At 54.8% G+C, this 18,538-nt stretch overlaps 3 protein-coding genes across 3 annotated transcripts; 1 reads left to right on the top strand and 2 right to left on the bottom strand.

The window, feature by feature from the left end:
• Window positions 1-3,530: 3,530 nt before the first annotated feature.
• On the bottom strand, window positions 3,531-4,652 carry LOC110472300 (thyroid hormone-inducible hepatic protein). The gene is made up of 2 exons (XM_077781299.1): window positions 4,188-4,652; window positions 3,531-3,917 (listed from the first exon to the last, which is right to left on the bottom strand). The coding sequence occupies exon 1, from the start codon at window positions 4,605-4,607 to the stop codon at window positions 4,206-4,208; it is 402 nt and encodes a 133-aa protein (XP_077637425.1). The 5' UTR covers window positions 4,608-4,652; the 3' UTR covers window positions 3,531-3,917; window positions 4,188-4,205.
• A 5,243-nt stretch (window positions 4,653-9,895) lies between these two features.
• On the top strand, window positions 9,896-11,020 carry LOC144245897 (thyroid hormone-inducible hepatic protein-like). Its single transcript, XM_077781300.1, has 2 exons — window positions 9,896-10,360; window positions 10,630-11,020. Exon 1 carries the CDS (start codon window positions 9,941-9,943, stop codon window positions 10,340-10,342), a length of 402 nt encoding a protein of 133 aa, XP_077637426.1. The 5' UTR covers window positions 9,896-9,940; the 3' UTR covers window positions 10,343-10,360; window positions 10,630-11,020.
• Window positions 11,021-13,691: 2,671 nt separating this feature from the next.
• On the bottom strand, window positions 13,692-15,995 carry NDUFC2 (NADH:ubiquinone oxidoreductase subunit C2). The gene is made up of 3 exons (XM_021533857.3): window positions 15,809-15,995; window positions 15,031-15,177; window positions 13,692-14,192 (listed from the first exon to the last, which is right to left on the bottom strand). The coding sequence occupies exons 1-3, from the start codon at window positions 15,945-15,947 to the stop codon at window positions 14,143-14,145; spliced, it is 336 nt and encodes a 111-aa protein (XP_021389532.2). The 5' UTR covers window positions 15,948-15,995; the 3' UTR covers window positions 13,692-14,142.
• Window positions 15,996-18,538: the final 2,543 nt, after the last annotated feature.

The raw sequence follows: 18,538 nt of genomic DNA on the forward strand, positions 1-18,538 counted from the left end.
TCTGCGACACCAGAGGATTGTGGACATGGGTACCCTGCCATGGAGGGAGAGCAAAAGCCACAGCCAGGGCAGCAGCCAGCATTGCCTGTCCCTGCATGTCCCTGAGGTGTGTGGCAATCAGGGAAAGTGGTTCTATCTGGGAAAAGGCTATGGGGTACCTGGTTCTTTTTGCAGCCATTGGTGCTGGCAGCTCTCCCTTTGTCCCCCTGTGTCCCAGCCAGGTGCCCGCACTGCCACGCAGCCTTTGCCCACCCTTTCCCCTCCCATCCTCAGCACCCCTCTTGTCCCTTTCCCTGTGCCCTGGCATCTCTTTGTGTCCTGCCATGGGGCCCATTGCTGCACCAAGGAGTGTGGGTGCTGCTGGCCTCGTGCAGGTGCCAGACAGAGGCTTGGCCACATCAGGGCACCTGGGCCACTGCGGAGCTTCCTGCAGGTGCAGGCACCTCACAGGGCTCTGGGGACAGAAGGACACAGGGGATGCTTTGCCCTCCTGCTCCCCTCACTGCTTCTCAAGCTGCTCATCGGGAGCATGGGCAGAATGTTTGGGGGGGACAGGGGCTCAGCAGACTCTGATTGCTCTCCTGGTCCTGATGCTTGGGACACGAAAAATTGCCAAATCCACTCTGTGTATTTGATGACCCCATTACGGAGAATAGGAGCAGTTGGTTGAGGTCTGATGGAGAGGGGGCAGGTGGCAGAATGGGCACCTGCATGCGTGCTGAGGGGACAGAGGGAGACCTGCCAACACTGAGGGTTGCAAAATGCAGGAAGGACCCCGTGGTCTTGCCCAAAATAGAATCAATTCCTCCAATTGCCACATACTGCGAGATAAGAAGGGAGAGCAGTCCTGGCCATTGATCTGCCATGGCCTCAGCTCTGGGATGTGCGGGATGGGTAAGAAGGTGGCACCATCTGTGCTCCACTGTGGGCAATGAAAGCTCAGTCCCATGGATGCAGTTCCCCTGTGGCATTTGGTCCCATCTCTGTCCCCATTGCATGTCCTCATGACCCAGGTAGGATCCCATGCAGCAGAGCACTCGCAGTGAGATGTTCCACACCACTGTGTGCTGCCGAGCTCAGGCTGGCAGTCATGGACAGAGCCTGCTCAATGTCCCTGGAGTGCTCACATCCTGAGCCCATGGCAGGGAGGCGTGGGGGAGGCGACATCCCCAGCAGCACCGCTGCCTGCAGCCTGGCCACACCAGGGAGCAGCAGGTGGACCCACTCCCACAGGACCCCAAAACTGAACCTGCTGGGTGGTGAGATAGCATAGGAAAGGATGGGAGAGAAGCCGGGCACCTCTCCTCATTGTCACCCCTGGCTCTGGGCCCAGACTCCCTGAGGCCTTCACCTGTCCCGGCTCGGGGGTCCCACCATATCAACCCCACTCCATGGATGGTCAATGGCCAGGACCGCTGTCCCTGCTATTCTTGCAGTATGTGGCAATTGGAGGAATTGGTTCTATTTTGGGAAAGTCCGCAGGGTCCTTCCTCCCTTTGCAACCCTGAGTGTTGGCAGGTCTCCCGCTGTCCCCTCACAGCCCAGCCAGGTGCCCATTCTGCCACCGGCCCTCTCCTCTTCAGACCTCACCCCACTGATCCTCTTCTCCCTTTCTGGCTGCTCCTGGCATCCCGGGCTGCCCAGGGCTGCACTGAGCTTTGCTCACACTGGCAGCCTTATGCTCTGAGGATTTCTGGTTCACCATGATGGTTCTTGATGATTCAGAGACATCGTAGTGTCCCCCCAGTGTGCCCTTTATGGTGGGAAACATCTGCCCAGGGGCTGGAGTTTCACTTTGGATATCATGATTTGAGCCCTGCTGGAAACTCAGCCCCACTCAGCTGTTCTGTCACTCCTTCGAGGTGGGCTGGAGAGTGTTAAAGAGAGAAAACTGATGGGTAGTAATGAAGACAGGTCCACCGGGAGAGCAGAAGTTGCACAAGTAAGCAAAGCAAAAGGCAGGATTCATTCACCCCTTCCCACTGGCACTCAGGAGTTCAGTCACCTGCAGGAGAGCAGGGCTCCACTGCATGTCATGGTGACCTGGCAGGACGACTGCTGTCACTCTGATTGTGCCCCTCTTCCTTCTCCTCCCAGCTCCATGTGCTCAGCATGGTGCCACACTCCCTTGCCTTGGTACCATGGAGGGATAAGAGAGGAAGATGTGCCAGGATGATGCAATCACTTGGGGACACATGTGGTGGCAGGATCTGCACTCTGAGCTGGGGCTGGGCCTGGGGCAGGACCCTTCAGGAGGGCACAGGTCTCTCTCCAACATTAGGGGCAGAGTAAACTCGCTGGACAACCTGTTCCCTTGTGCCCCCAGGCTCAGGCAAAAATGTTTCTTCCTTTTATTGACAGCAACACCACAAGAGCTGATGCCTGATTGCTGTGCGCAAAAAGGGTTAATCTGCCTAAAATTCGGCCCAGTCACACAAGAGCCATGGGCAGCAGAGCTGTAGGTCTCTGCTCCTCTACCCTCCCTCAAGACCCCAGCTCCATGTCCAGACATCCCAGCTCTGGGTTACACTGGAGATCCCCATCTTCTCTCTCCTCATCAGGCCTTTTCTCTCAGCTGCTGGGACCTCTCTGGCTTTGCCTTGTCCTGCCCCAGCGTGGGCAGCAGGGACAGGGTCTCCAGCCAGCTGTGGTTGTGTGAACTGCTGAGGGGACTGGGGGCTCTGGAAAGGGCAGCTGAGGGCAGACCCAGAAGTGCCCTCTCTGAAAGGGTCCCGGCCAGGTCCTAGGCAGGACAGGGCCACTTCTGAGGGGTTTGGGGCAGCCAGAGTCATTGGAGATGTGTCACCAGGAGGTACTGGGGAAGGCATGGGCTGATGTGGAGGTGAGCCATGGTCCTGAGCCATGGTTTCGGGTGGGCTCCCCAGGACGATGGTGAGCTGTGGACTGGGTGCCCAAACACCATTTCTGTGTGGCCACAGAGACCCAAGGAGCTCACTGCTCCTGTATCCAGAAGTCTGGCTTTTGTAGGAAAGCAGCTGTCAATCAGCCAGTTGATGAGAATCTCCAGTGTATCCCAAATCTGAAATGCCTGGACATGGAGCTGGGGTCGTGGGAGAGGCTACACTAAAGAGCTCCTGAGACCTACAGCTCTGATGTCCCTCACTGTTACTTGTCTGGGCCATGTGTTGGGAAGATTCACCCTCATTTTGTGCACCAAAATCAGGTATCAGATAATGTGGGCTTGGTGTCAACAAAAGGAAGAAACATTTCAGCCTGCGGCTGGTGACACAGAGGAACACGTTGCCCAGTGAGTTTGCACAGGCCCTGAGGTTGGACACAGTTCTGAGGCACCTGGTCTAGAGCAAGATGGCCCAGCACAAAGCAGGGCATTGCACTAAGTGGTCTCTTATGATCCCTGCAAAACCAAACAATCCCGTGACTTTGGGATACTTTAACCCTTTCACATTCCCCAGAATTGCCCTGGGAAGATCCCACCCCACAGAGCCAGTGTCCCCCTGCCCCTCCCTGGGGCACCCCTTGAGTGAAAGCAGCACACTGACAACACTGGCTTCCCAGGGATTCTTTTATTAGCAGAAACAGGGGGAAATGCCCTTGGAGTCCAGGTACCAGCTGGAAAAGGGCTTGGCAATCTCAAGGGACCCTTGGAGGTTGGGCCCACATCACAACATTCCCAACTTCCTGCCACTCTTTGAAAATAAAGAGGAGGCTACGAGCCTGCAGCTCTTCCAATGGCCTTCCCAGCAGAGCCAGATGCTTCTTCCTATGAGGATAAGGCACCACCTGGTTCTGCCGTGGTCACAACCATCTCCAGAGTCGGTGCCCGGGCCAGGAGATCCCATCAGCTGCCACGGAGTGGGGAATGCCAGCGAGGCTGGGGAGAGCCTGCAGTGCTCAGCGACGGGGACGTCTTGTGCTTCCTGACAGCAGCGCCGGTCCTGCAACAGCAGCATTCCTTAACTCCAAGGCTCATCCCAGGGGCACACAGCACCCTCAGCCCTCAAGCCCTGCAGTCTCTGCACAGGGCAATGGCACGGGTTCCCTCCTGCAGCATGCAGAGGGAGATGCAGCCCCAGCTGAGGGGACAGCCCCCATTTCAAGGCCCTTCCCAGCAGGTCCCCAGCCCTGCACTCTTGGGCACCTCTCCCAAGAGGGAGCCCAGCCACTGCCTTGCTGCCCCTGGATACTGCATCTTCCCAGCCTCTTACCTGGTGGCCAGGACAGGGTCACCAGCTGGGCTGGCCCTCGCTGGGGCTGATCTGCTCCAGGATCTGGCTGTACCTCCGGGTCAGGGCGTTGGTGTCCCTGGTGAGGTGGGTGAGGACCTGCTGCAGGCCATTCAGGTGGTGGGACAGGCGCTCCTCCAGCTGGGCATCCTCGGCCTCGTTGCTGTCCGAGGATGTGTCCACGTCGGTGTCGGCATCGCTGGGGCTCTGGTCAGCGACAGAGGCCAGGCCTTTCTCCACCATGGGCTTGATGGCCTTGAGGAGCTGGTAGCGCTCGTAGAGGTCCGTGCGGCTCTCTGCAGCCGGGGCTGCCCCCTCCTGCTGCGGGAAGACCCCTCGGAGCAGGCTGGGGAACATCACCTCCCGCTCCATCTTCTGCGTGGCTGAGAAGTATTGCTCCATGGCCCTTCTGCTGCTGCTCTGGCAGTGCTGCTCTGGGCTCTCCTGACACTGTCACCTGCTCCCTGTCCCTGCGGGGGCTTTTTATGCACTGCTGGGGCACGTCCCTCCCCTGCTGTCCTCCCCTGCCAGCCCGGATGGTCTGGATGGCCTTGGGGTGGGGCTTGGCTCCAGCCCAGCCGGGGCTCTGCCCTGCAGTGTCCCTGGCTCTGTGCAATCTTTCCTGGCCCAGGCTCCCAGTGGCCCTCACCCGAGCTGGCCAGGGGTCCTGCTGCCTCCCCATGCCAGGAACTGTGGGGGTAGAAAGGAGGAGAGGTGCCCATGGCCTCTCCCATCCTGTCCTGTATTACCTCAGTCCCCAGCGCGACCAGTTCTGGAACCCACTGGGTGTGGGTCCAGCTCCTGCCCCCCAGTTTGGGAAGGCTGTAGGGGACTGTCACCTACCCTCCTTCCTGCTGCCATGCACTCGTGACGTGAACACGACAGGGACATTGAGCAATGCCTTTGGCACACATAGGGAAATCTGGAACACTCTGGAAATTCACTGGAACCTATTCCCACTGGTTGTCTGTGTCTTGGTTTGACAAGACAGGAGTCTGTGAAGGAGGGCAAAAGCCTCCTGTGCAATGGAGAAGGTAAACCCCCTCCCTCCAAATTACCAGTATTTTTAATTTAAACGGCTCTCAGGCAAAGATATGGGAATAGGAGTAACAATTCTTTACTAGGAGAAACTAAATAACAATCTAAAAAGGCAAATGCAATTGGTACAAAAAAAACTAGTGATAAAGTCCACAACCTGAGGATTCGGGGTGTTGGTAGCAGTCCGGTTGAAATGATAGCTGCTCCTCTTGCAGTGGCTGATGAATTGCAGCTGAAGGGGTGATCTTTAGAAGGGTATAGTTTTCACTGAAGATCTGGTGGCAGTTGGGCCGGTCTTCCTCTGCGCCGGAGTTGCCTCCGAGCTCCGCCGCCGCTGCCTCACCGCGCTCCGGCCGCTTCTCGAGGAATCCCGCCAAAGGAGCTGCTTCTCTGGGAATCCCGCAAAGAGAAAGCTGCTCTGTCTCCCAAAAGGTACCACTTTATACAATAAAAGAGTGCTTGGCTTCCCCCTCTGGGTGGAGCATCTCACAATGGGATGGTGTTACGTTTACCAGCCCTGCAAGTGAGTCAGTCAATGGCCCATTAACAAACCATTACCTCTTCGGAGCAAACCATCTTTCTTGGAAGAGATAATAAACCTGCCCAACCTCCAACAGATGGCAAATAGAATACAAGCTTATCTTACAAAACAGGACAGTCTGGAGACAATGGAGCCTGTGGGTGTCCAGAGATTTGGATGCCCAGAAATATCCAATGCCCTCAACGTCCTCCTGGGCTTAGTTTCCAGGGACAGAGTGCTGACTCCAGGATGTGTAACTCCTGTGGCAGCAACACAGAGCCATTGCTGCCCCCAGGGGATTGTGGACATGGGTACCCTGCCATGGTCACAATTCTGGGAGTGCAAAAGCCACAGCCAGGGCAGCAGCCAGCATTGCCTGTCCCTGCATGTCCCTGAGGTGTGTGGCAATCAGGGAAAGTGGTTCTATCTGGAGAAAGGCTGTGGGGTAACTGATTCCTTTTGCAGCCCTTGGTGCTGGCAGCTCTCCCTCTGTCCCCCTGTGTCCCAGCCCAGTGCCCGCACTGCCACGCAGCCTTTGCCCACCCTTTCCCCTCCCGTCCTCTGCACCCCTCTTGTCCCTTTCCTTGTGCCCTGCCATCTCTTTGTGTCCTGCCATGGGGCCCATTGCTGCACCAAGGGGTGTCGGTGCTGCTGGCCCCGTGCAGGTGCCAGACAGAGGCTTGGCCACATCAGGGCACCTGGGCCACGGCGGAGCTTCCTGCAGGTACAGGCACATCACAGGGCTCTGGGGACAGAGGGACACAGGGGATGCTTTGCTCTCCTGCTCCCCTCACTGCTTCCCAAGCTGCTCATCGGGAGCATGGGCAGAATGTTTGGGGATGACAGGAGCTCGGCAGAGACTGACTGCTCTCCTGCTCCTGATGCTTGGGACACAAATAATTGCCAAATCCACTCTGTGCATTTGATGACCCCATTAGCTAGAATAGGAGCCGTGGGTTCAAGTCAGAGGGAGAGGGGGCAGGTGGCAGAATGGGCACCTGGCTGGGCTGTGAGGGGACAGAGGGAGACCTGCCAACTCTGAGGGTTGCAAAATGGCAGAAGGACCCCGTGGTCTTGCCCAAAATAGAACCAATTCCTCCAATTGCCACATACTATGAGATAAGAAGGGTGAACAGTCCTGGCCATTGCCCTGCCATGGCCTCAGCTCTGGGATGTGTGGGATGGGTAAGAAGGTGGCACCATCTGTGCTCCACTGTGGGCAATGAAAGCTCAGTCCCATGGATGCAGTTCCCCTGTGGCATTTGGTCCCATCTCTGTCCCCATTGCATGTCCTCATGACCCAGGTAGGATCCCATGCAGCAGAGCACTCGCAGTGAGATGTTCCACACCGCTGTGTGCTGCCGAGCTCAGGCTGGCAGTCATGGACAGAGCCTGCTCAATGTCCCTGGAGTGCTCACATCCTGAGCCCATGGCAGGGAGGCGTGGGGGAGGCGACATCCCCAGCAGCACCGCTGCCTGCAGCCTGGCCACACCAGGGAGCAGCAGGTGGACCCACTCCCACAGGACCCCAAAACTGAACCTGCTGGGTGGTGAGATAGCATAGGAAAAGATGGGAGAGAAGCCGGGCACCTCTCCTCATTGTCACCCCTGGCTCTGGGCCCAGACTCCCTGAGGCCTTCACCTGTCCCGGCTTGGGGGTCCCACCATATCAACCCCACTCCATGGATGGTCAATGGCCAGGACCGCTGTCCGTGCTATTCTTGCAGTATGTGGCAATTGGAGGAATTGGTTCTATTTTGGGAAAGGCCGCAGGGTCCTTCCTCCCTTTGCAACCCTGAGTGTTGGCAGGTCTCCCGCTGTCCCCTCACAGCCCAGCCAGGTGCCCATTCTGCCACCGGCCCTCTCCTCTTCAGACCTCACCCCACTGATCCTCTTCTCCCTTTCTGGCTGCTCCTGGCATCCCGGGCTGCCCAGGGCTGCACTGCTTTGCTCACACTGGTGGCCTCCTGCTCTCAGGATTTCTGGTTCACCATGGATCTTCCCGAAGGCTCAGAGACATCGTAGAGTCCCCCCAGGGCGGCCTCAGGGTGGGACACATCTGCCCAGGGGCTGGAGCTTCACTGTGGATATCATGATTTGAGCCCTGCTGGAAACTCAGCCCCACAGCAGGCTGGGGGAGAGAACTGTAGAGGGTAAAAGAGAGAAATCTTGCTGGAAGAAGGGAAGACAGCTCCACGGAAAAGAAAAAGCTGCCCAAAGCAAAAGGTGGAATTAATTCACACCCTTCCCACTGGCACTCAGGAGTTCAGTCACCTGCAGGAGAGCAGGGCTCCACTGCGTGTCATGGTGACCTGGCAGGACGACTGCTGTCACTCTGGCTGTGCCCCTCTTCCTTCTCCTTCCAGCTCCATGTGCTGAGCATGGTGCCACACTCCCTTGCCTTGGTGCCATGGAGGGATAAGAGAGGAGAATGTGCCAGGATGATTCAGACACTTGGGGACAGATGTGGTGGCAGGATCTGCACTCTGAGCTGGGGCTGGGCCTGGGGCAGGACCCTTCATTAGAGCACAGGTCAGGGCTCTGCTTGCCCAAATGTGGGGGTCTGGGGCAGCAGAGACCTGAGGATATCAGTGCAGCTCCTGGGGACCCTGGTGGTCCTGAGCAGCCTCCCCAGGGACCAAAACCAAGACTGGCACTCCAGTTCAGCTCAGCCCAAACCCAGCCTGGCTTCACCCCTGTGGTGGCTATGCTGTGCTCCAGCAGCACTCCTTGTCCTCCTGCTCCTGCCATCCCTGCTGGCAGTGGCAGCTCCCAAGCACTTTTGAGTGTCTCCCTTAATGTGGGAGATGTCAGGTTGCCATTTTGGCTGATGGGGTCCCCAGTGGCACAGAGTGGATTTAGCAGTTATTCATGTCCCAAGGAGGAGGGGCAGGAGAGCAATCAGAATTGGATGAGCCCGTCACCCCCAAACATTCTGCCCATGCTCCCTATGAGCAGCTTGGGAATTGATGGGGGGAGAAGGAGAGCAAAGCATCCCCTGTGTCCCTCTGTCCCCAGAGCCCTGTGATGTGCCTGTACCTGCAGGAAGCTCCGCAGTGGCCCAGGTGCCCTGATGTGGCCAAGCCTCTGTCTGCCACCTGCACTCCTGGGTGCAGCAATGGGCCCCATGGCAGGACACAAAGAGATGGCAGGACACAAGGAAAGGGACAAGAGGGGTGCCGAGGACGGGAGGGGAAAGGGTGGGCAAAGGCTGCGTGGCAGTGCGGGCACCTGGCTGGGACACAGGGGGACAGAGGGAGGGCTGTCAGTTCCAAAGGCTGCAAATGGAACTAGGTACCCCACAGCCTTTCCCCAGATAGAACCACTTTCCCTGATTGCCACACAACTCAGGGACATGCAGGGACAGGCAATGCTGACTGCTGCCCTGGCTGTGGCTTTTGCTCTCCCAGAATTGTGACCATGGCAGGGTATCCATTTCCACAATCCCCCTGGGAGCAGCAATGGCTCTGTTTTGCTGCCACAGGAGTTACATATCATGGAGTCAGGTCCCTGACCCTGCCACATCCCTGCTGAGCTCAGGGGGCAGTTTGGGCATTTGGATGCTCCTGGATACCGAAATCCCTGGACACTGGCAGGCTCCATTGAACCCGGACACTCAATGGGACAAGGCTCCAGTGAAATTCCAGAGTGTTCCAAATTTCTGAATATCTGCCAAGAGTGTTGCTCAATATCCCAGGCATGTTCACGTCCTGAGTGCATGGCAGGAGGAAGGAAGGGAGTTGATGGTCCACTGCAGCCTTCCCAAACTGGGGGGCAGGAGCTGGACCCACACCCAGAGAGCTCCAGAACTGCTCGCACTAGGGACAGAGATAATACAGGACAGAATGGGAGAGGCCCTGGGCACCTTTCCTCCTTTCTACCCCCACAGTTCCTGGCATGGGGAGGCAGCAGGACCCCTGGCCAGCTCGGGTGAAGGCCACCAGGAGCCTGGGCCAGGAAAGATTGCACAGAGCCAGGGACACTGCAGGGCAGAGCCCCGGCTGGGCTGGAGCCAAGCCCCACCCCAAGGCCATCCAGACCATCCAGGCTGGCAGGGCAGGATAGCAGGGGAGGGATGTGCCCCAGCAGTGCATAAAAAGCCCCCGCAGGGACAGGGAGCAGGTGACAGTGTCAGGAGAGCCCAGAGCAGCACTGCCAGAGCAGCAGCAGAAGGGCCATGGAGCAATACTTCTCAGCCACGCAGAAGATGGAGCGGGAGGTGATGTTCCCCAGCCTGCTCCGAGGGGTCTTCCCGCAGCAGGAGGGGGCAGCCCCGGCTGCAGAGAGCCGCACGGACCTCTACGAGCGCTACCAGCTCCTCAAGGCCATCAAGCCCATGGTGGAGAAAGGCCTGGCCTCTGTCGCTGACCAGAGCCCCAGCGATGCCGACGCCGACGTGGACACATCCTCGGACAGCAACGAGGCCGAGGATGCCCAGCTGGAGGAGCGCCTGTCCCACCACCTGAATGGCCTGCAGCAGGTCCTCACCCACCTCACCAGGGACACCAACGCCCTGACCCGGAGGTACAGCCAGATCCTGGAGCAGATCAGCCCCAGCGAGGGCCAGCCCAGCTGGTGACCCTGTCCTGGCCACCAGGTAAGAGCTGGGGACATGCAGAGTCCAGGGGCAGCAAGGCAGTGGCTGGGCTCCCTCTTGGGAGAGGTGCCCAAGAGTGCAGGGCTGGGGACCTGCTGGGAAGGGCCTTGAAATGGGGGCTGTCCCCTCAGCTGGGGCTGCATCTCCCTCTGCATGCTGCAGGAGGGAACCCGTCCCATTGCCCTGTGCAGAGACTGCAGGGCTTGAGGGCTGAGGGTGCTGTGTGCCCCTGGGATGAGCCTTGGAGTTAAGGAATGCTGCTGTTGCAGGACCGGCGCTGCTGTCAGGAAGCACAAGACGTCCCCGTCGCTGAGCACTGCAGGCTCTCCCCAGCCTCGCTGGCATTCCCCACTCCATGGCAGCTGATGGGATCTCCCGGCCCGGGCACCGACTCTGGAGATGGTTGTGACCACGGCAGAACCAGGTGGTGCCTTATCCTCATAGGAAGAAGCATCTGGCTGTGCTGGGAAGGCCATTGGAAGAGCTGCAGGCTCGTAGCCTCCTCTTTATTTTCAAAGAGTGGCAGGAAGTTGGGAATGTTGTGATGTGGGCACAACCTCCAAGAGTCCCTTGAGATTGCCAAGCCCTTTTCCAGCTGGTACCTGGACTCCAAGGGCATTTCCCCCTGTTTCTGCTAATAAAAGAATCCCTGGGAAGCCAGTGTTGTCAATGTGCTGCTTTGACTCATGGAGTGCCCCAGGGAGGGGCAGGGGGACACTGGCTCTGTGGGGTGGGATCTTCCCAGGGCAATTCTGGGGAATGTGAAAGGGACAAAGAATCCCAAAGTCATGGGATTGTTTGGGTTTGCAGGGATCTTTAGAGACCACCTAGTGCAATGCCCTGCTGTGTGCTGGGCCATCTTGCTCTAGACCAGGTGCCTCAGAACTGTGTCCAACCTCAGGGCCTGAGCAAACTCACTGGGCAACGTGTTCCTCTGTGTCACCAGCCCCAGGCTGAAATGTTTCTTCCTTTTGTTAACAGCAACACCACAATAACTGATACCTGACTTCGGTGCCCAAAAAGGGTTAATCTGCCTAACACTCGGCCCAGTCAGGCAAGAGCCATGGGCAGCAGAGCTGTAGGTCTCTGCTCCTCTACCCTCCCTCAAGACCCCAGCTCCATGTCCAGACATCCCAGCTCTGGGTTACACTGGAGATCCCCATCTTCTCTCTCCTGATCAGGCCTTTTCTCTCAGCTGCTGGGACCTCTCTGGCTTTGCCTTGTCCTGCCCCAGCGTGGGCAGCAGGGACAGGGTCTCCAGCCAGCTGTGGTTGTGTGAACTGCTAAGGGGACTGGGGGCTCTGGAAGGGGCAGCTGAGGGCAGACCCAGAAGTGCCCTCTCTGAAAGGGTCCTGGCCAGGTCCTAGGCAGGACAGGGCCACTTCTGAGGGGTTTGGGGCAGCCAGAGTCATGGGAGATGTGTCAGCAGGAGGTACTGGGGATGATAGTGGTCATTTGGAGATTCATGGGGTGACATTTCCCCCCTCCTGACCACGGCCTGGGTGGGCTCCCCAGGAGGGTAGTGGGTCGTGGACAGGTTGCCCAAAGACCAGTTGTGTGGTCACAGAGAGCCCAGGATTTCACTGCAACAGTACCATGAAGTGCTGCTTTTCCAGGAAAACAATGCCATACAATAAGTTTCCCAGATAAGGGCAAACACAATTCCCTACCGATTGAGTGAGCATTTCAGAGCTGATCTGCTCTCCATGTCTCTCCCCAGCCTGGGCAAAGTTGCAGCCTTGTCTTATCCAGAAGAAATGGAGCATGAGGGGCATACTGGGATAGACCTGGGCCGTCCCCATTGCAATGGCACCTCTGGCTGGGGCATGATGGAACTCTTCCTTTGGAGATCTTTGGTCTCCATGCTGATTGCAGAGGCAAATGTTGAACCATAAGGAATGGATGGAGACTGGTCCCTGGTGGGGAGAGGACCACAGATAGGGAAATGTTCTTCTGGGGCTCTGTCTGGCTGTTGCTCAAGGGTGGGATCTGTGTCCCCTGGAGAACACGGCTGGCTGTGCTGATTTAGGCAGGGATGGAATTAATTTTCTTTTCTTGTTTCTGTTCAGCCACTGCGGTGAGGGGACTGCAGCACATGGAAACTTGGGAGGACACACTGGTGAGATAACTCATCCCAACCCATCCAAGGGATGTTCCAGATCATATGTCATCAGTATATAAAGTCGGAGGAAGAAGAAAGAAGTGATCCACACTTGGAATGATGGCCTTTGTCTTCCCATCATTACCTGTGATGGACCCTGCAGTCCTGCTGAACACCCACCTGCCCATGGGAAGCGGTGAATGAATTCCTTGCTTTGCTCTGTTTGCATGCATGGCTTTTGCTTTCCCTATTACATTGGTTTTGGTTCAGCTCACGTCTTTTCTCGTTCTTGCCCTCGATTCTGTCTCTGATCCTGCTGGTGGGGCAGTGAGTGAGTGGCTGTGTGGGCCTTGGTGGCCGGCTGGGGTGGAACCCCACTGGTGTCGCAGCGAGGGACACCTGCAGTCACTGCAGCGATGGCTTTGGGCTTGGGCAGCGCTCAGCAGCTGCAGAGGCTCGTGGTGCCCCAGGGAAGTGTCCCAGCAGTGCCAGGGTGAGGCACTGACCACGGCTGCTGAACAGGAGCAGTGGGAGACGCAGGATGTCATCAAAGGCCATGACCCGGGGCAGCTGGAAGGGCTTGCTGACGTGTTGTGGGCCGCCTGCATCCCCCAGGAGCCGTGGGTCTGTCTCTGAGAGCCGCTGTCCCTCCAGCTGGCCCCGAGCCCGGTGTGTCACAGGAACCTCCCTCCTGCTCTGACTGCAGGGATTGCACCACGCTGCCCCAGGGCGCGCCACGGCCTGACGGGGCCCTGCTGCTGCCCACTGCTGCTGGCCACAGCTGATAAGAGGTTTCTGCACTGGTCCCAGTGGGATGTTGGCAGACAGGGCAGATCTGGCATCTGTGGCAGGGGGCGTTGGCTCTGTGCTGCCCTGGACAGCCTCCCAGGGCACCCACACTGTTGCTGGCCAGCATGGGGAAAGTTCTTCCAGATTGTTCAAGAAAATCAGAGTGGCAGTGCTTCTTTTAAATCTGTTTAGAGACATCATATCCACGAGAGAGCAGTGACATGGGACAGAGCTCAGTGTGAGGGAGACAAGAGATAAAGCTCAGTTTTGACACAAAACGCTAAATGAGCAAGGATTCCCAAATCTCAAATCAATACATCTTCACCCCCAAATATGGTCAGTGTTTGGATTCAGGAACCAGCAACCAAGTGAGAAAACAGAAATGTTGAATCCTTATTAGCAGCAAAGAAAAATCTACATAATAATAAAAAACACGGAGACGGAATTAAGTAAGGAGAGCATGTATTTTGTTAGCTGTTCAGAAAGAACGTCACAGCGAGACTTTGGGTACAGCATCAACAGGGGCTGGCCAAGAACATGTTCAAAGGTCAGGAGAACTGCTACTGAGAAATAAAAAATATCAACTTACAAATCTGCTCTCTGGGTTTTATACAATATATGTTTTGTGTACAACTTGCCATTCTTGCAATTAAAAGAACTGAAAAAAACATTAATGAAAGTTATTATGCTGTTAAAAATATCAGTCATCCACATCCTGACAAACCATAAAGGAACAGAAGAGCAAATAACTAAACAATAACTATTTAATCAAGCTTTTATTACAAGAAAGTGAGTAAAGTTTCATCTTTTAAGCCATGGACGGTTCAAGAGTTGCAGCCACCTTGCTGAAGTTCTCAGGATGGCAGGAATTGTTTCTGTGTTGTGTCACCACTCAGCGAATTGGGTAGAAATCCTCCAAGAGCTGCCCTATTCTTTTCTTTTCTGCAAGAGGCAGGAAAACCTAATCAGCATTTGAGATCAATGTGGAAGGTGTTTCATATTAAATCTTTGATGTCAACAAAACCACTAAAAGTCTAATTTTTGCTACCCACAGCAAACTATTAGCTTGCTCTTGTAACTAAATGCACAACTTTTTTTTTTTTTTCTCCCCATACAGCTCTCCACAGGTCCCCGTGGAGGAATCTCCATAGTAACAGTTTTTTATTTCTACATACTCCTTGGCATGATACAGACCACAATCCAACAGCCAGAGTCACCCAACTCTATTGTATTGGAAAATGGACAATTTTCACCTAAATTTGCCATTGCATCGTTGGGCTCAGTGACTACATTTAGTAAAAAACCCCTGTTCTTCACCATTGCTCTAAGCCAACACCAATTCAGGTTTCCTGCTATTCCTATTTATTCTTTTTTCACCAGTTCTGCTTGTTTTCTGAATATTCATAATGAAATTTTGGCATCTATATGCAACAGGCATTTTACAGGAATAGACAGTACAATTGTGAAGTTACAAGAATAAAATCTGCGATTTCTAATTTCCATTATTTCTTCTTCAGTGGCACAAGTTTGGTGTGTCTTTTTCTTTTTTTTTTTTTTTTTCTTGCTGTGCTACTTTTATATTAAAATGAGCTTATAGGAGGAAGAGGCGGTCATCGATGCAGAACAACAGCTCGGTAACAGCATGTATTTTCACATCAGAAAATCCTTTAGAATGCTACAATTTAGATCGTGAAGGAGCAGGGAAGCCTTAGCCTGGCAAAATCTTTGCACACGGGTTCTGGCAGGCTGAGGTCTCTGCTAAAATACCAGCTGAGTGTACCTGTTGGTGACTGGAAGTCCAGCGGGTGGTGCCTGATGTACTCGAAGAGCTCTCTGTCCACCTTGGCATGCATGTACTCGGCGCGTTTCACCAGCTGGTAGCCAACAAAGTATCCCAGGCTGGCTAACAGGACCTGCCGGTGAATACCTGCAGCAGGAGGAGAGAGGAATTGTCCCCATGTCTCCCAGCTCCCCGCAGGGCCCCGCTTTCTCCAGGGCCCCCAGACACTCCTCTCTCCCTGCTTCGCCACTGCCAAGGTCTCTACAGCACCCACAGCTCCCACGGCCCCCGCCAGGCCTCCTTCCCCTTCCCACCACCCACCCCCTTCAGGGAGTCGCCCCAGATCCCCTCCACCTCCAAACCATTTCCCAGCCCCTCCCAATCCCCCAGCTCCCTCACTTCGGGGCTCCCACCCCTTGGCTCCCATCCCCACAGTCACACAGAGAACTCCCTTCCCTCCAGGGCTCCCTCTCTCCCTCCTCACTTCATTTACCCTCAGTGACACCCCTCTTCCCAGGCCCCCATATTCCCTTTACCGCCTCTAGCCTCGGATCTTGGGGCTTCCTCCCCAGCCCCAGCCCCCGTCACCCTCAAGGTCACCCCAAATCCGCCCGTCGCCCCCATTTCCTCTCCAGTCCCTCATTCCTCGCTGTTTCGCCTTCCCCCTTCATTGATCCCTCCGTGACCCCAAACCCCGCACGGCCCCAGCTCCTCCCCTCCGCCCTCCCTCGCACCCGCTCCGTTCCCCCTGCCCTCAGCCTCCCCCGTCCCCCCGCACCGGCTCGGAGGATGGGGCGCCTGTTAAAGGCGTTGTCCATCAGCGCCGACATCCACCCCACGAACCCGAGCCACACCGAGCCCTTGTTGAGGAGCGGCGGCGGCGGCAGCGCCCGCGACTCGTCGGGCAGGAACGCCATGGCTGCCGCCGCCCAAGGTGCCCGCGGGAGCGGTGCGGCGGCTGCGCCTTCCCCGCCGGCCCGCGCCGCGCTCCCTCGTTCCGCCCTCCCCGCTTATGGCTGTTTTACCTAAACACCGCCCCGAAATCCAGCTCCCGCAAATCCCACAAATACAGCTCCCACAAATCCCACAAACCCATCCCAAACTCTCAGGCTGAGCGGCCTTAGCCGGGTCGAGGAGGGCGTTCTCTCAGACCTAACCCCACTGGGTGAGGCGGCCCCACTGCAGGGCCAGCGAGGCCGGCCAAGAAGTAAATTAGGGGGTTAATTAATTAATAATTTTAAGAGCTCAGATTAAAGTCTGAGACCTAACACATAGTGTTAGTTTTTTCGGGTTTAACTAATACAAAATCACATTAAATAATTTGCCACTATAGCAGGATAGATGGAACCGTTGAAGAAACCTGCATTAACAAAACACATCACAGCTCCCAAAGGCTTCTCAGTCTCTTTCCTAAAAACGTATTATTTAGCCTTTGTCCATGAAAGGAAAGCTCATGTCTTTACACACAGTTTGATGGGTGAAGGTATGGGTGTTAACATCTTTGAAACAGGTCTGAATGTCTCTGCTGGCTTAGGGCAGCCGGTTTGTTGCAGAGCCCTGGCACCTTGGCTCTGAAACTGCCCCGGGTCTGCACAAGCCTGAACCTCTGAGCTTTGGGAAAACAGGAGGCTCAAGGGGGAAGATGTGGTGGGCAGCTCGGGAAGGCTGTACCTCCCTAACCCCTCAGCAATGGGGAAAGGAAGGGGGAAACGTGCGGCCGGGAGTTTAGGAACAAGGGAGGCTGCAGCCCCGAAACCTGGAGAGAGAAAACCCTGCGGGTGTGTGCCCCAGTGCCTCTCCCCCTTTATTCAAATAAAGCTGAAGGACTCCTCTGCCTCCTTTTTAGGCATAAACCTCTGGGGTTTGTGGATTTTCCAGACATCCACACAGGAGGAGGTTGGGCAGTTGCTGCTCTGCAGTGAGAAATGCTTCAGTTGAACCTGGGATCATACAATAATGATGTACAGCCACTTCCAGTCACAGGTTTAACTTCAGAGAATCACAGAATGGTTTGGGTTGGAAGGGACCTAAATGGTCATCCACTCTCAACACCCTGCCATAGGCAGGGAGAACTGCCACTAGAGCAGGTTGCTCCATCCAAGCCCGCTTTGAACACTTCCAGGGCTGGCACACCCACAGCTTTGCTGTGCAGCCTCTTGGAGGATTTCAGGATGTGCAAAGGCACGGCTGGAGAAGAGCATATTCTTACATATCACCATTTCCCTACACAGGACAGCCCAGTAGACAGATAAACACAAGCACTGTGGATGCCTAGCCCTGAGCAGAGCTTTGAGGCTTGGAGCTGAGATAAAATACAGGTGCAAGAAGCATTGTGGCACCACTGGCAGCCACAGCAGCTAAAACAACATGGCAAAGCCCTTGATAGTGTAAAAAAGCAGAAACTGTGAGAAAATAATGAAAACCAGAGTGAGAATGTCTTGAATATAAAATCACCGGCAGTGAAAACTTCAAATGTACAAAGAATTTGGTTACAGAAACATCCACAGTGATTAATTTACCTGTTGCCCTAACAAGTACCACTATTTTAAACACCCTAAATATTCAAAGAACTAAAACAGCATAACAATCCCCTTGGCTATCCTTGATGAAGGGGTCCCATACTTCACCTAACATAGAAGAAAGTTCAGAAACTACTGCCAAAAATAGTAATAGTAGTAATAAAAAATCCATCTCTCTCTCCTCCCATTTTTAGGTCAGCACTGGAGTCCAAATCAGACCCCAACATCACAGCAACATCTTCTAGGGATGGTTATGTAGAGTTTAAAAGGTATAATTATTTACTGCAGAAATAACTGCTATTCTTTGAGGAACATTATTCCACAGAGGGAGAAAACAATCTACCTTTTCCTTAAGTCATTACAGGAACATGGACACCTGATATTTTGTTAAGAATTATAGAATTTTACATGAATTACAAATACAGCTAATGCAGCCACATTATCGGGTATGTTTAATAGCATTAAAATACTTCTTAATTTTAGTAGCATGCCTCAATTTGGTCATCCGGTCTACAAAAAAAGAGGTACTAGAAGAATATGAAAGCCTATTTGCAAAGTATCTATGAAACAAGGAGATCAATATGACATGGACATATTAAAATCTGATATTTGAGTGTGCAAGCGTTTGACAAAGCACCTCAGGACAAGTTTCCAGCTACACACTTAGTTGTGTGTGTGTGTCCCTCAAAAGCAGGGTTTAGACAGGAACAGAAACAAGGCAAGAAATACTCAGACAAAAAATACCAACTTTTTAATTTACAAATTCCATAGAACACAGTTACAATGCTCTCCTACACAGCAATCATCCCTTGTAATTCGCCGCAGCAACTTCTATTCAAATACGAACCATAACAGGAGAATCAGGCAGGTTTTCCTCAGGCCAGAAGTCTGGACCTTAAGCTTCAGTTTACCCGCAGCCCTCCCGTCACTGTGACAAAGCTTCTGATCAGAGGTATCCTCGCTGGGCAGCACAGGAGTGTTGGGTGTTG

Source organism: Lonchura striata, chromosome 2 (assembly GCF_046129695.1).
Source record: "Lonchura striata isolate bLonStr1 chromosome 2, bLonStr1.mat, whole genome shotgun sequence".
Classification (NCBI taxonomy): domain Eukaryota; kingdom Metazoa; phylum Chordata; class Aves; order Passeriformes; family Estrildidae; genus Lonchura; species Lonchura striata.